Genomic DNA, 14,564 nt, shown 5'->3' with positions numbered 1-14,564 from the left:
AAGTGAAATTGAAAATGTATTTAATTCATTCGGAGCTAAATTTGTGGAGGATTTTCCTAAAATAAGTCTTGAATTAATTGAAGGTTTTATAAATATTACAGCCTCAATCAGTCTATGTTTTGATGAATATTTATCAAATTGTTTAGGCTTTGATTACATTGGAGACTTTAAAAAACAGATGATTCCTATAAATAAAACATGGCCTAAAGGGAAAGGAGCAGAATTAGGTGTTGATATTGCTTACACAGTAGTAGGATTAAAAACTCCAACATTTTACACACAAAGATTCTTAGAATATATAAATGGGATTATTGAAACAAAAGATATCAAAACTGTAATAGAAAAGAAAAATTACAGCATTGATCTATTAAATAAATTACTACCATCTAATATTAAAATCCAACAAACAAATAACTATATAAAAATTACATCTAAAGATTATTATTTGTTGGATGAAAATCTAAGGCTTAGTTTAGGATTTGATGATTAATATGTCTATAAGCATATTGGGTCGGATAGTATACTTGGTCAATATTTTGTAAATAAACTTTTGTAAATACATTGTAATACAATTGAAAAATCCATTTCTAACCATAAAGCTGAACAATATTTGCATGAAGACGGTGATATCTTATCTGTAATCAAATGTGATGTTGAAGGACAATATATAGCTAATGATATTAAATATATTCCTCTAAATGTAATAGATTTTAAATTTATTGATTATTTATTACTGATCAAGAGATGTTAATGAAATAAAAAATGGAGATTTTATTGCTTATTTAATTCTAAAACCATAGTTTTTAAATAATCTAACACGTGCCCGAAAAAGGCTCATGTCTTTAATTTTAATTTTTTATTTTATAGTCATAAATAATTATATTTAAATGGAAACGTATTTAGAAAAAAATATGTTAGTTTATAGAAAAAGTTACAATTATTATTCAAAAGTCAGTTTTTGTCTACTAGCTTTAAAATTGTTTCTAAGTACAATTGGTCCAATTGGTTATTTTTTATTACCTTTATTAATAATGTTTTCGTTATTAAACGGTATTGTAGAAATTTTTGAAAAATCTTATAAGCTTAGTGAAAGAATTATAGAATACAGAATTTGTTATAAATTTTATAATCTATTGACATTTATGTATAAGTCTAAAAAAATAATCGATGATAGTATATGTTTAGAAGAAGCAAATTTTAAAGAAACTATTAACTTTTTCCCTAGAGAAAAATACTTAAAGCAGACACAACTTAACGGCTACAAGTATACAGTATAATTAAACATTATATTAATTTAATTTCTTATAAATGGGTAATAAATATTGTGTTAAATGTAAACAAAAAACAGATAATATTAATCCACATATAATTATTACTAAAAATAATTTAAAAAGATTGTCTGCAAAATGTAAAAAATCTAATTCTTTAAAAAGTTGTTTTATTAAAACATAATATTAACTAATTTCTATTTTCTAGTAATATTATAATTTAATATAATATAATATATGTGTTTTAAATATACCTTTTTCCTTTTTATTACCAACAAATACCCGTGGTCTAATGGTTAATGCGACAGCATGCTTCCTGCCAGTAGCGGGTTCTTCGAATCTCTCTGAATTTTTTGGGTTTTTAACTGTTCTAATAGTAATAAATGCCGCAGCGCGCTCTTCACAGGAGCGAGGTCAAATAATAATAATATAGTATGTAGTATACAATCTACAGTGTGATTGTATGTATACTATAGCATTTCACTATTTTTAAAAAATTCTATAAAATCATTTAAAAACTCAAAAAATGCTTTTTCTAATTTAAACAGATAAGTTTAGATTTTTTGTAATGTTTAACAGGAAAAATAAATTAATTTTATAATTAACAGATAAGTTTAGATTTTTTTGTAATGTTTTAACAGGAAAATGTGAAACAATTTGATAAAAAAAAAGTGTACTGAACGTACCCCCTTATTCAAGTTTAACAGATAAGTTTAGATTTTTTGTTATGTTTTAACAGGAAAAATGTGAAACAATTTGATAAAGTCAAAAGTGTACTGGACGTACCCATATACTACTAATATGACATTTCATTAAAAAAAACCTTAAACATTTTTAATTTAGTAGCTAGCTATACATAATAAAAATGGAATATTCAGATAGTAGTAGATACATTGAAATATAATTTTTTTAAATAGTGATTCATTTTATAATCAATGTAAAATTGTTTCATATTAATTTTCATAAAAATTGTTCAGTAAATGATTATTAAATTAACTTAACACATAAATAATACCGAAAAACACAACATAAAAATAAATATGAATTTTACCACTTTGTTTCTGAAGTTTGAGTCCAATCTCATTTTACTTTCCATATCCTCCAGACTATCAATCATTGGAGTGACCATGCAGAAATAAAAAATAATCGATTTCTTCATCATCAAAAATAGTCTTATCATTAAAATGGTTATTAGGTAAATTGGACAAAATTTGCAGTATTTCTTGTTGGGTATCAGACATTTTATTTAATACAATCTTTAAATATGCCAAATAACTAAGAACAGATTTCTGAAAGGCTAAAAAAAAGTTGTATTCCTATGTATTAGTTTGTTTTCATGTATTCAAATCTTAGTATAAGTATGACACTTATATTTATTTCACATAATTATTCATATTAATTATAATTATGTACCTATATACATTATACATGTATGAGAACAATAATATAATGCTTACTATTATTTTGTGAACTAGAAGATGTACTATCAATCATCTTTGGGTTAGTTTTGTTTACATCTGGTGGGGTTGTTGTGTTATTAATGTTTATAACTAAAAAATATTGTAATAGATTAATTATTTAATTATAAGAATAGTTATACTAAATTTTTTACCATTATTTTTATGGACATCAAGAGCAAACATGTTATTAAACTGGCCACATGAAGAATTAGGTGATGTAGTTTGTGGCAAAATAATACTTGAAACAGTCGAAACTAAAAAATTAACAATATTTATTTAATTTATTCAACATACTAAAATCAGTTTGTATACTTATATACATATATATATATATATATATATATATATATACCTTCTTGAGATATAACCGGGTCCAAAATATTTTCTGGATTAAGTTCATCATTTTCTTCAATTAAATAATTATCAAAAACATTATTATTATTATACAATAATGATTCCTTCTGATTATTCTTATATTCTGTAGTGAAATTGCCATCAGGGGTATTTGTACCTTCACTAATTTTATATAATAATATTAAGTCTACATTTCCTGTATCATTTGTTTCAAAGTTTTGGTGAGATGTAAAGTAGATGCTGAAGCTGATGTAGAAATATATGTAGATGCTGATTTTTCTTTCTGGCTTATAGGTTTTGAATTAATAAAATCGTTATCAGAATTATAGTTACCATTATATGTTTTGTCTCCATTTGGTATATCATCAAATAAGCTTTTGTGACATGAAGATACTCCTAATGGTTCCTCTCTGTACTTTTGACTTTATTTTTTGGTTCAGATATTTGCTTACGTTTTCTAACAATAAGTGATCATAATCTGAAATATCAGATGTAAACTGTGCTCGTTCACATTTCTCTCTGGCTTCTAATAATGAATCTGATCATAACAGTTTTAATGCAAATATACAATTAAATTATATAATAATCATTTATTATAGGTTGGTATATCAATATAAATAACATACTTATATTTGTGGAAATGACTCTCACTCTATAATAATCAAATTCAAAATCATTGGGCCTTACTCATGAATCCCTTAATTTTGAAGCTCCATAATTATTTTTAGGCCAAGCACAATTATCTCCATTAACCCAGTTTGTGGGTACTACTTCAACACTATTGTCTTGCACAAAGTGTACAATAGTTTTTAATTGATCTAATAAAACTTTATTTAAACATATATTATTAAACATTTATATAAGATGAATTTATTTATTAAAAATTATAATTTTTAATTAATAGTTCTACTAAATTAATATAGCTATTACACTACAGAACTAAATATTCTAAAATTGCTAATGCTTATCATAGAGTTATAAACTTATAAATATACATAATATGTACAACAAATGAACAAAATTAATTTTCAAAATGAATAATTGGTATGGCTACAGTAACACTTTGGTCAGTTGTTGATACAACATATTTTGTAACGATTTCATTAATGTCCCACACACATAACACTTTAGAAAAATTACTTATTATATAAATTCCTAATTTACAACTCTCTACAAGTTTGTCAGGTTTTTCAAACATATTCTCTAACACTTCAAATTTTCTTCCTATAACTACTTCTGTACTGGTATGTGTGTTAACATATGTTAACTATTTTAACAATACTCAGTTGTCCATTAACATTAATACCCACAAATGAATCAGCTTCAGAATGTATTTTAATCAGTGTTGAATCCAGACAATTTTTTTTTTTTGGGGGGGGGGGGGGGGCTCGCTTTTTTTCACTGGTGAATGGCGATACATCATTTAGTATTATGAATTATATCTATTAATAGGCAGTTATTCTTATTACAATTTATAATTTAGACATTTCAAATTTATATAAAACTACAAAACAGATTATTTTTTTTAATTTTTAAATCAATCTAAGGTTGTCACACATTATAAATCGTATTACCTATTATTATTATTTATTGCAATTCAGAAATTATAAATATTTAAAAAGTTATAAAACAAATTATTAATTTTTAAATTTTTAAATCAATCTAAGGTTAATCTTAGGTCGTCACATATTATAAATTGTATTATTATAATTTATAACAATTCAGAAATTATAAATATTGAAAAAATTACAAAATAAATTAGAAACCTATTAATTATTTATATTTAAATTAGTATTGTGCATTTAATAAATAAGTACATTTTGTTGAAAGTCAGAAAGTTTTATTTGTCAGGGAGGGGGTGAAAGAAAATTCAGGGGGGGCGAATGCCCCCCCTGAAGTATACCTTGATTCAACACCATTGAACTATATGATAACTGGAATGCTCACCAAGCAGTGTTGCCCGAGAGGGAATGTTAGAACGAGATGGAACATACTAATGGTGTTACTATCTTTGTCTTACATATTGCGCTAATATCTGAAATTAATTTACCGCGGTCCGCGATACTATTTTAGACTTTAGTTTGGTTTTGGTTCTTAAAATTTGGTATCTTTATATTTTATTTTTTAACTTTCACAAAATTTTTATGATTAAATTGATAGAATATAAATAATTATAATTTATAATTTATAATACCTATAACAAGTATTGAAACATGCTTTTCTTGTGGACTTCTACATTTGTCATATAAATGTAAAGGAAGTTGCGGGGAATTGTATGTTTAATGTTGGGACAGTATCTCCAATTAAGTGATTATTTTTTAATAGATTTAACATTTCACGCATACTATTTACTCGCTTATCTCTTCTAATTAATTTCTGTTGCAAAATCCTCTTGTCTCGTCGTAAATCTTGTAAAGTTTTTTCTAATTCTTCTCCTGTTAATTTTGTCTGTACACCAATGTCGACAAACTTAGTTCCGGTTTCACATATAGACATATATTCACTATTATGAACAGCTAATAGTGTGGCTGTGTCCTAAAATACATTTTAAATAATTATTTTTCTAAAGGAAACAAATTTCTTTATACATAATGGCCATGTAATAATATAAATTCTTGTTTTTGTAAGTATATTTACTTACTTCTCGTTGCAAAATTCTTCTTTCTTTTATCTTTGGTGTTAAATGATTTGGGAAATTAAATACAGTTGGTATAGCAGATTTTTTTAACATTTGTTTCCCACTTACAACAGCTAAATAGAAATCATTTTCATTGAAATGCAAACTACATAAAGTTGAGCTGGAAGTAGGTTTAAAATCCTTTCTTCTTACAGCATGTACCCATTTTTGAAGCCTTTCTTTCTCTTTAAGAGGGAACCTTAAATATCAAAATAATAAATGTACATTTGTTTGAAATTTTCAATGTGTAAATTCAATAACATTTTATACTAACTTGTGAAATGACAAGTCTCCCCTAACGTCACTTGAGCTAGTACAATTAAAAGCACTACAATAATTCACCATCTTAACTTGCCCACTAATTGAAATTTGTTTAAGTTAAAGTTTAAAAGTTTAAATCAAAGAACAAAACGTTAAACGAACGATATTATTATTATTTATTGGTAAACAGTCGTATTGATAGTGTGATAAAAAGAAATAGCAACACCATTCTTATCTGCTGTCTTTTTCTAACAGGCTATCTCGGTTATGTTTACATTGGTCTTATGGCGGGTGAGCATTCCAGTTATCATATAGTTCAATGTTCAACACTGTATGCAATAAAAATCTATAAAATATGCAGATTCTTATCATAAATATGCAAAATAATTTTCTATTTTACAAATTAATAAACTATAAGGTTTTGATTAAAAATATTACATAATATAAATAATTTTGTATAAAAAAGTTAATTAAAAAAAATAAGTGGAAAATACAATTTTTCAATTACATGTACAGAATTTGTACATAATATATTTTTATCTAATGTAGTAGTTGCGTAATTATGAATTTACCTCTAGAAAATTCAATATTTATTTTTATTGGTTGATAACTTATCAACAGAGGTTAAAGTGGGAAAAAATTCCAGAGGGGACTAATGTTTCCAAAAAGTTTTAAGCGTTCCATATATAATTTTATGTATAATGTCTAATGTATAAAATCCTAATTTGTTAAAGGGGACGCTTTTTAACCGCCGTCAGAGGTAAGGGGACTGAGTCCTCCTGCGCCCCCCCACTTTAACCCCTGCTTATCAATGTATATTATCATTAATTATTTTTGATTAATAGTAGGTATTTTTACATATGTTAATTTGACTATATTAATGAACAAAGATAGAATAATAATGATTGTTATTATTATTTTTATTATAATTGTAAAATATGTAAAATTTATGCAACTTTCAATATGTATGCAGTTAACATAAATTTTCATTAAAATATGCAAAATAAAAAATAATAAGCCATTGAATCTATAGGTATATTACAAATCATCGACATTTATAATCAAAATCTTTCTAAGTAAATTGTAGAAGAAAAATGTATATTCTTATTTCTATTTAATAAATATAAATCCAGGCCTTCATTATTATTACCTATATTAGTAGTATAGTAACTACTGACAAGTATACTAAACAGTATCAAAATATTATTTAAGGATTATACTTCATGTGTTTGGTTCACCAGGTACCTATAATTCTCTTATGTCTGTATTAAATTTACATTTTTATATTTTATAATTTATTAACTGACAGCAAGAACGGGATTATTATACAGTTATGTGAATGAAAATAAGGGTGGGTGGGTAATGGTTGATACTTAAGTTACTTGATAGGTTAGGTTGTTTGAGGAAGTCAACCTTTAATTTACCATTGTGTATTTAGCTAAAAGTATGTATTTCTATAAATAGGTGGTAGTTAAATCATAAGAATTAAATTGCACAGCTCATAATAAAAGATCATGTCACTACTGTGTGCATGTACTTGATTGTTTTAGTTGATGACAAGCTTTATGTTGCCAGTACATACCACCATAATATTAAACAAATTATTATTTGAAATGTCATATAATCGATAACCCAGCTTTTGAAGTAATAGTTTATAAGTCGCAGGTACATTCTAAATCTAAAACATATCATACATGTATGATTTATTTATAAGGTATGGAACTTGTTAAACTAAAAATTATCAAAATATGCTGTCAAAATCGTCAAATAATATGCAGTTAGTTTTGATTTTTTTTTTTAAACATAGAATATAATATTACAATTATTTTAGAAACCAAGAATTATATTGTTTTCAGAATAAGAACATTCACTGGTCTGGTTCTAGTTTTCGCATCCGCTCTTCCACAATATATATTTTCTCTAAATTGGGATGTACCTACCTATACATTGTTTTATTCAGACACTATTGCATGTTTTGTGGATATTTAAACTCTTTAAAGAAATAACTTTATTTTTAAAAAACTTGCGCACGTACAATGTAGGTACTGAGTAAAAATATAACGTATAACTAAGTACCTACGAATTACGATCACTGTGATAAGCGAACACGTATGTACTTATTTGAAATATCTTCATGAAATTAAGAAAAAAGATGCCAAAAGATTTTACCACAACTATACTATTATTGATCATTAATCGGTAAAGATACCCGTAAAATCTTACATACTCTAGATAATTTATTTAAAAAAAATATTTTAGAATGTTATCTAAATACTATTTTTCCCGAAAATTGTGTGTATATAAAAATAATAAAAAAGTAAAAAAATATACAAATTCAAACTTAGTATTTAATTTCGTAATTTTTTCACTATTTAATTATCGTGTCATGAGTTTTATTAAATTTATTATTAGCAATCATTTTTTTTTACCATGTCCCAAAATATACCTACATATATAGGTATACGAAAGTTCCAGCCTTTTCTGGTTTAGACGTTTGATATTTTTGATTTTGTTTTTATAATATTTTATCTTTAATATTTCTGGTTAAGTTATTATTATTGTCTTTTAAAAATACTTAACATAGATGAGCACAATTTTTTTTATAAGCACTTGACGATTAAATTTCTTCAAAATTTACGAAAATTTGTAAAGATTTATGTAGTTAACATCTTTTCAATATTATTTGCTAAAAACTAAACATTCAATATAAGGTTCATCATAATTAAGTATAGATGAGTTCATATTGTAACATCTGTAACCAAAATACCTTAAATATTTATAAGCATAATAATTATTTTAATATTTTAATTTTTAATTTGGACTAAATTAGATACCTAGTTGACAAAGAGTCGAAGAATAACGGTTTTTGTTATTTTGTTGTAATTCAAAAATAATAGTATTTATGTGAACATGAAGCTCTTACTGTAGGTACATTATTATATTTTTATACTTATGTATAAAGGTGACTATACTAATAAGAACGTTTTCTAATGAGATATGTGCCTCCACGTAATTAAAAACTATTACATTACTTAACTGCAGAATATGTACTATAGATATTTGAAATTCTTCTCAAATATATATTATAATATGTATTTTCGATAAATACTATTAATTTCAAATAATTATTTTTCTTTATGAGCTATTTATAGTAATTTATTGATTTTTAAATTTTTTTTAGAAATGCCGTTTGTTGATAGCAAATGTACGAAAAGATGGCAGTTTATTAATATCAAGATAATGAGTTAAGTAACACAATGTTTAAAATACGTGATTATGACTGTATTACGTACTTATATATTCAAGTAAACAACAAAAATATATTTTAAAATTATATTTATGCATCTTCAAGATATTTCAACGGTACCTATGTGCCCTTAATTTATGTTTTATAATCCGTTTGTACGAACAAAAATGCTTGATTTCAGATATTATACAGAATAAATTTCCAGAGGGGTATATCTTGGATAAAATTTTAGCCAATCGACAAGGTAATGTATTCTATTAGCCTACCAAAAACATACAATCTAAAATTCGCCAGAGTCTATGGTGGGCAGAGGGGAGGGGATCGACACTTATCCCGCTTGGATCAACGCCTGATTGATGGTAGTCACAGAGAAAAAAGTCCCGGAAAAAATGTATCTAGAAAAAATCTTAAAGAAAAAAGTCTGTTTTATAAAGACAATAACTATAATAATAATTATGTAACGATAAAATAGCTAAGAAATTCAAAAGATATATTTTAAAAAATATTTAAAAAAATATGCCATTAACTAATAATATGATTAAAAAATAATACATATAGTATACATAATATATCATTAACTTGGATGACTTGCCAGGAACATTTTTACAAAATAGAAAAAATATAACACATATTTATAATAAAATAAATTAAAAATTATTATCGCTGTAACTCTAAATATTTTGAACTGTAGATTTCGAAAAATCTTTACGCGTCACTTGATTACCGGTAATCCTGACTCCTGAGGCGGAGTTGTCGTTAATGGTGTTATTTGAAAAACTTGTAACTATGCGATCTCGAAGCATTGGTAGCCTCTCAACGAGGTACTAGCCAGCGGAGTCACCACTCGCTTCACCTGAAGAGTTTTACCAGCTAATACGTCAAACAGCTGCCGAGTCCATTAAATTCCAACACTACCAAACGATCGGTTTGCAAGCGGCATGGGTGGCGGGGTGACCGGAAAACCCGGCACGTACCTCGTTTAGAGGCTATTCAATATACAGCCTCTGTCTGCTTAATCATTGTTCGGGCGATTTCACTTCGCTGTTCGCCCAAGGACAAGCGTTGTATTCACGTCACATGGACAAGCGCACGACTCTCACAAAGCATATAGGCCCACAAATTGACACACGCGCACTAACTCACAAACAAACGTGGTCACCCAATTTTTAACCTGCCCCCTTTCAAACCGTGACGTAAATCTTAAATGATAACGAGCCGGTGGACAATAACACACCGTTTGAAATACGAGATCTTCTTAAATTTTTATTGCAATACTTGACAGTCGACCGCGCACCCATTTTTACGCAGTATTTTGTACGGCACTGCTGTGGCATTAAGTTTTTGTTTTCCCCCATTCTTCCAATTTCTATCAAACGGCGGTGGACTCCTAAAAAATTCCGTTTTCTGTTATCAGCGTTCCAGCAAACAAAAGTAATGTTTTTAAATACAATGATTATATTAATGTAGATAATTTGTTTGTTTTTACCACGAACTAAGATATATATATATATCTTAGTTCGTGGTTTTTACTATAATTATAATTATTATTATTATTACCCTGTCCAGGGATGCGCACGCGTAAATTATTTATTTTATTTATTTATTTATATAAAAATCAACGGGCCAAAGCCCTTTAACAAAGAAAGAAAAACAATACAATATAAGAATTGACACAATATGAAAACTGATAGACATGTGATAATACAAAATACAATTTTACAATACGATAAGAAATACAAAGATAACATTAAGTATATAAAACAAAACAAAGAAATAATAATTAGGCGCTATGTTTTAAAAATAACAAAGTTTTAGATTTAAATACTTGACGAGACAATAAAAAAAAATCCAAGACTGTGGAGATTCTATTGGCATTAAAAATAACTCTAGAGAAAAAAGAATTTTTTCCACTATTTGTTTTAAAATTAGGAGTAGTATAGATGTACCATTCCTGGCGCACTCCCATTTTTATCAGTAAAAGATCACAAAGAAAACAATGTGTAAAAAGATCAGACAATTGAAATGCAATAATTATTAAAATATTTTTCATAGAACTTATGATATTAATAATTGAAAATTTAAATGCAATAATTATTAAAATATTTTTCATAGAACTTATGATATTAATAATTGAAAATTTAAATGCAATATTTCCCCAAAAATATTTTTCACAAAAAATATGAAATTAATAATTAAAAATTGAATTGCAATAATTATTAAAATATTTTTTTTTTTACAAAACTTATATTATTAATAATTAAAATTGAAATATAATAATTATTAAAAAGAAATTGAATACCTTAGTTAAAGGAATTGAAATGTATAATAAAACAATGGATACAACTATCAAAGATTTTAATAAATTACAAGAAAATGAAATGCAAAATGAAATAGAAAAATCAATATTAAATAATAAAATATTAGTTAAGTTTTGTAAATATGAATACTATATTACTAATAATAAAAATATTAAAATCATGAAATATAATCTAAATGCAATCCCTATTAAAGGAAATATTATAATCGTCGATAATGGACACAATATTTCTGGAAATGGAAAGCCTTATGCTTCTAAAATACTAGAATCACCAACTTGGCTCGAAATTTGTAAGATAGCCAATGATATGATAATTACAACAGGTACTTTTTTATTCAAATATCTTCATGATATTTGTGTTTTTCAAGATTTAGGAAATATTAAAATTTGTTGTCTTGGCATGGGAGGTACAGATTCCGATCACAAATTGCTTAGAATATAACTAAATAATCATCATTTTTTAATAGAAATATTTCTATTAAAAATATCTTAATAAATTATATTTAAATAAATTTTTTATAATTGTCAATAAATTCTAAACATAAATGTCCACATATAGGTGGATCATCATAGTTTTGAAACTTGTCATTGTTATACCACAGATTATCATCACCTAAATAATTTAAAATTTCAGGAGGAGGAGTACTCGAAAATGAATCAAAATATATTTTATAATTTTTTATTTTTTTCCATGCAACCCAATGAGAACCATTTTGAGTAGAATTATTTAAATTAAATATCCCACATTCATTTAACCAAGGTTTTTCAGGTAATTCATTTATCATGAAACAACCTCTAAAATTTTTTATATTATTTCCAAATTTTATTATATCAAAATTACTTAACGGTTCGATATTTATATTTTTAACTTTACTCCAAAAAGTTGTATAACAACCTGGATAATTTTTAATGTTTTTTCTAAATGTTGATATATCGAAATTAATCATTTTTTCGATTTTTTTTTTTTATTTGTCTTCAATCCAGAACTTTTATTTTTTTCCATTTCTTTATTGTGACGAATTATTTCCTCTTCTATTTTTTTCTTATGTTTAGTATCTTTATAACTATCATACAATGCAATTAAAGCTGGAGTAGCTACTGCTGCAGCTTCTAGAAAAGGTAAAATTAATGGTAAAAATCCACCTTTAATTTGCTTCGGTGTAATCTCCAACCTTACTCCAGAATTTTTTTTCTTGGCATTTTTTAATTTATCTATTTGATTTTGATCTAAATAATATTTATTTTCTCCTTTATATATTTTATCACTAGCAATATGAATTGTTGCATTAGAATTTTTTTTATGAGCTTCAGCCAATTTTTTTTTATGGTTTTCAGTTAATTTAAAATGCATTTTATTATACAAAATATTAAATTTTATTCAAATATTAAATTCATTCCTAAATATCTTTTTGTTTTCATTACATTTGCAGTTGTCAAAGCAGCAATTTTTTCATTCAAAGAACTATCAGAAGCATAAAATCTTTCCATTGCTTTTTGTTGTAAATTTTTATCAGCGATATGTCTTGTTTTAGTATCTTTATGATCTTTATAAAAATAATCATGTTCTCTTGCATATTCGTCTAACTTGTTAATCGGAGGAATATTTTTATCTAAATTTGTAAATGGTCCTAGATAATTATATCCAGGCCAATGTATCGGAGGTAATTTTGAACAATTTAAAAAATCATTAAAAAACCCTGAACCTTTTATAATATCCTTTGGTAAATGTGAAATATACGACATTAAGTATTCTACACCTTTAACGGGAATATCAATTATCTTTTCTATTTTTTTAATACAAAAATTAAGAATTTCAAGTTTTTCATCATGATAAGTGTTTTTTCCCGATCTTTCTGCAGATGATATAACATGTAGTCTGTCAATTAATTGTTTAATATTATATTCTAACTTATTTGTTGTTTCTTTTGGTAAATTTAACAAAGATTGTAGTAAATATTCAACACCTTTTTTGGGAGTATCAATCAGTGTTTCCATGTTTCGTTTAAACAAATGAACAATACCAAGTTTTTCATTATGAAAACCATAATTTCCCGCTATTTCTTCTGCTAATATAAAATATAGTCTGTCAATTATTTTTATTATATTATCGATATAAATAAATTCAATAGGATTATTTGTATATTTTATTAAACCTTCTCCTTTGGGTAAACTTTGTGATTCTTTCAGTGTTGGTGATTTATCTTTTTTTGATGTTTTTGGTTTACTTTCTTTAGTTTTTGTTGATGTTAGTTTAATTTTTTCCCAAATAGGTTTAATCATTTCATTATATTTAGCACTTCCACTTGATTTAGGTTTTCCTGTGTTAATATCATTATTTTGGTATATTGAATCTGTTTCAATTAATATTTTTTCATAATTTTCAAAATCTTCTTTTGTATAAAATTCTGATTTTGTAACATCTGTATGAGTTAATAATCTCCACATACCTGGGGTTAGTATATGTTTTTTTCCATTTAAAATTATATCATCAAAGTCAAATATTATAGGGTATTTTCCGATCATGAATTCATCAGTTTTACTTATATAATATATTCCAAATGGATTAACACCTTTAGCTTCATTTGGTAAAGTTGGTAAATATTTTTGCGCATTTTCACCTAATATTATTATATTTTTAGGCATAGGAGATTTATTTGTTGTTATTAGTGGAGAACTTTTAGGTGTTTTCATATTATCTTGATCTTCTGTTAATCGTAATAATTCTGGATTACGAGGTTTATAAGGAGTAGGTATTATCATCTTTTGAATATCATTATCGGTTTTAATAGCAACCTCTTTAACATCATTAACAGATGATTCAACATTTGATAAGGCTTTTAATATTGGTTCATAATGTTTTACTTTTTCTTCTGATGTATATTTATCGTTTAAAACTGTTTTTCTATAGTTATTTTGTAAATTTTTTTTAAGATTAATTATTTTTTGGATATTTTTTGGTGTATATTCAACGTGCCCGAGA

General features: G+C 25.6%; 2 protein-coding genes and 1 pseudogene across 6 annotated transcripts in view; 1 reads left to right on the top strand and 2 right to left on the bottom strand.

Moving 5' to 3' along the window:
* LOC149058528 (protein cereblon-like) overlaps positions 1–14,564 on the top strand; it is a 48,905-nt gene that overhangs the window by 13,770 nt on the left and 20,571 nt on the right. For all 5 annotated transcript variants that reach the window (XM_089221236.1, XM_089221234.1, XM_089221235.1 and 2 more), the window contains 2 exons: positions 9,202–9,383; positions 9,449–9,511. The gene's annotated coding sequence lies outside the window, so the exon portion shown is untranslated. The remainder of the gene's footprint in view (positions 1–9,201; positions 9,384–9,448; positions 9,512–14,564) is intronic.
* Positions 2,813–5,074, bottom strand: LOC107170978 (uncharacterized; annotated as a pseudogene).
* On the bottom strand, positions 5,324–6,309 carry LOC149058530 (THAP domain-containing protein 2-like). Its single transcript, XM_089218389.1, has 3 exons — positions 6,034–6,309; positions 5,724–5,958; positions 5,324–5,617 (listed from the first exon to the last, which is right to left on the bottom strand). Exons 1-3 carry the CDS (start codon positions 6,102–6,104, stop codon positions 5,324–5,326), a joined length of 600 nt encoding a protein of 199 aa, XP_089074515.1. The 5' UTR covers positions 6,105–6,309.

This window comes from Diuraphis noxia, unplaced genomic scaffold (genome assembly GCF_037042655.1).
Source record: "Diuraphis noxia isolate RWA-SAM2 unplaced genomic scaffold, SU_Dnox_SAM2 contig0002, whole genome shotgun sequence".
In the NCBI taxonomy this organism is placed as follows: domain Eukaryota; kingdom Metazoa; phylum Arthropoda; class Insecta; order Hemiptera; family Aphididae; genus Diuraphis; species Diuraphis noxia.
The sequence above is the reverse complement of the archived record's forward strand: the minus strand, read 5'-3'. Positions and strand labels throughout refer to the sequence as shown.

Bases quoted from the DNA above. Each gene is read 5' to 3' on its own strand.
- LOC149058530 (XM_089218389.1), bottom strand. From the start codon at position 6,104: ATGGTGAATTATTGTAGTGCTTTTAATTGTACTAGCTCAAGTGACGTT. The intron at 5,959-6,033 runs GTTAGTATAAAA...TTGATATTTAAG, and splicing joins GGAGACTTGTCATTTCACAA to GTTCCCTCTTAAAGAGAAAG. The intron at 5,618-5,723 runs GTAAGTAAATAT...AATGTATTTTAG, and splicing joins GAAGAATTTTGCAACGAGAA to GACACAGCCACACTATTAGC.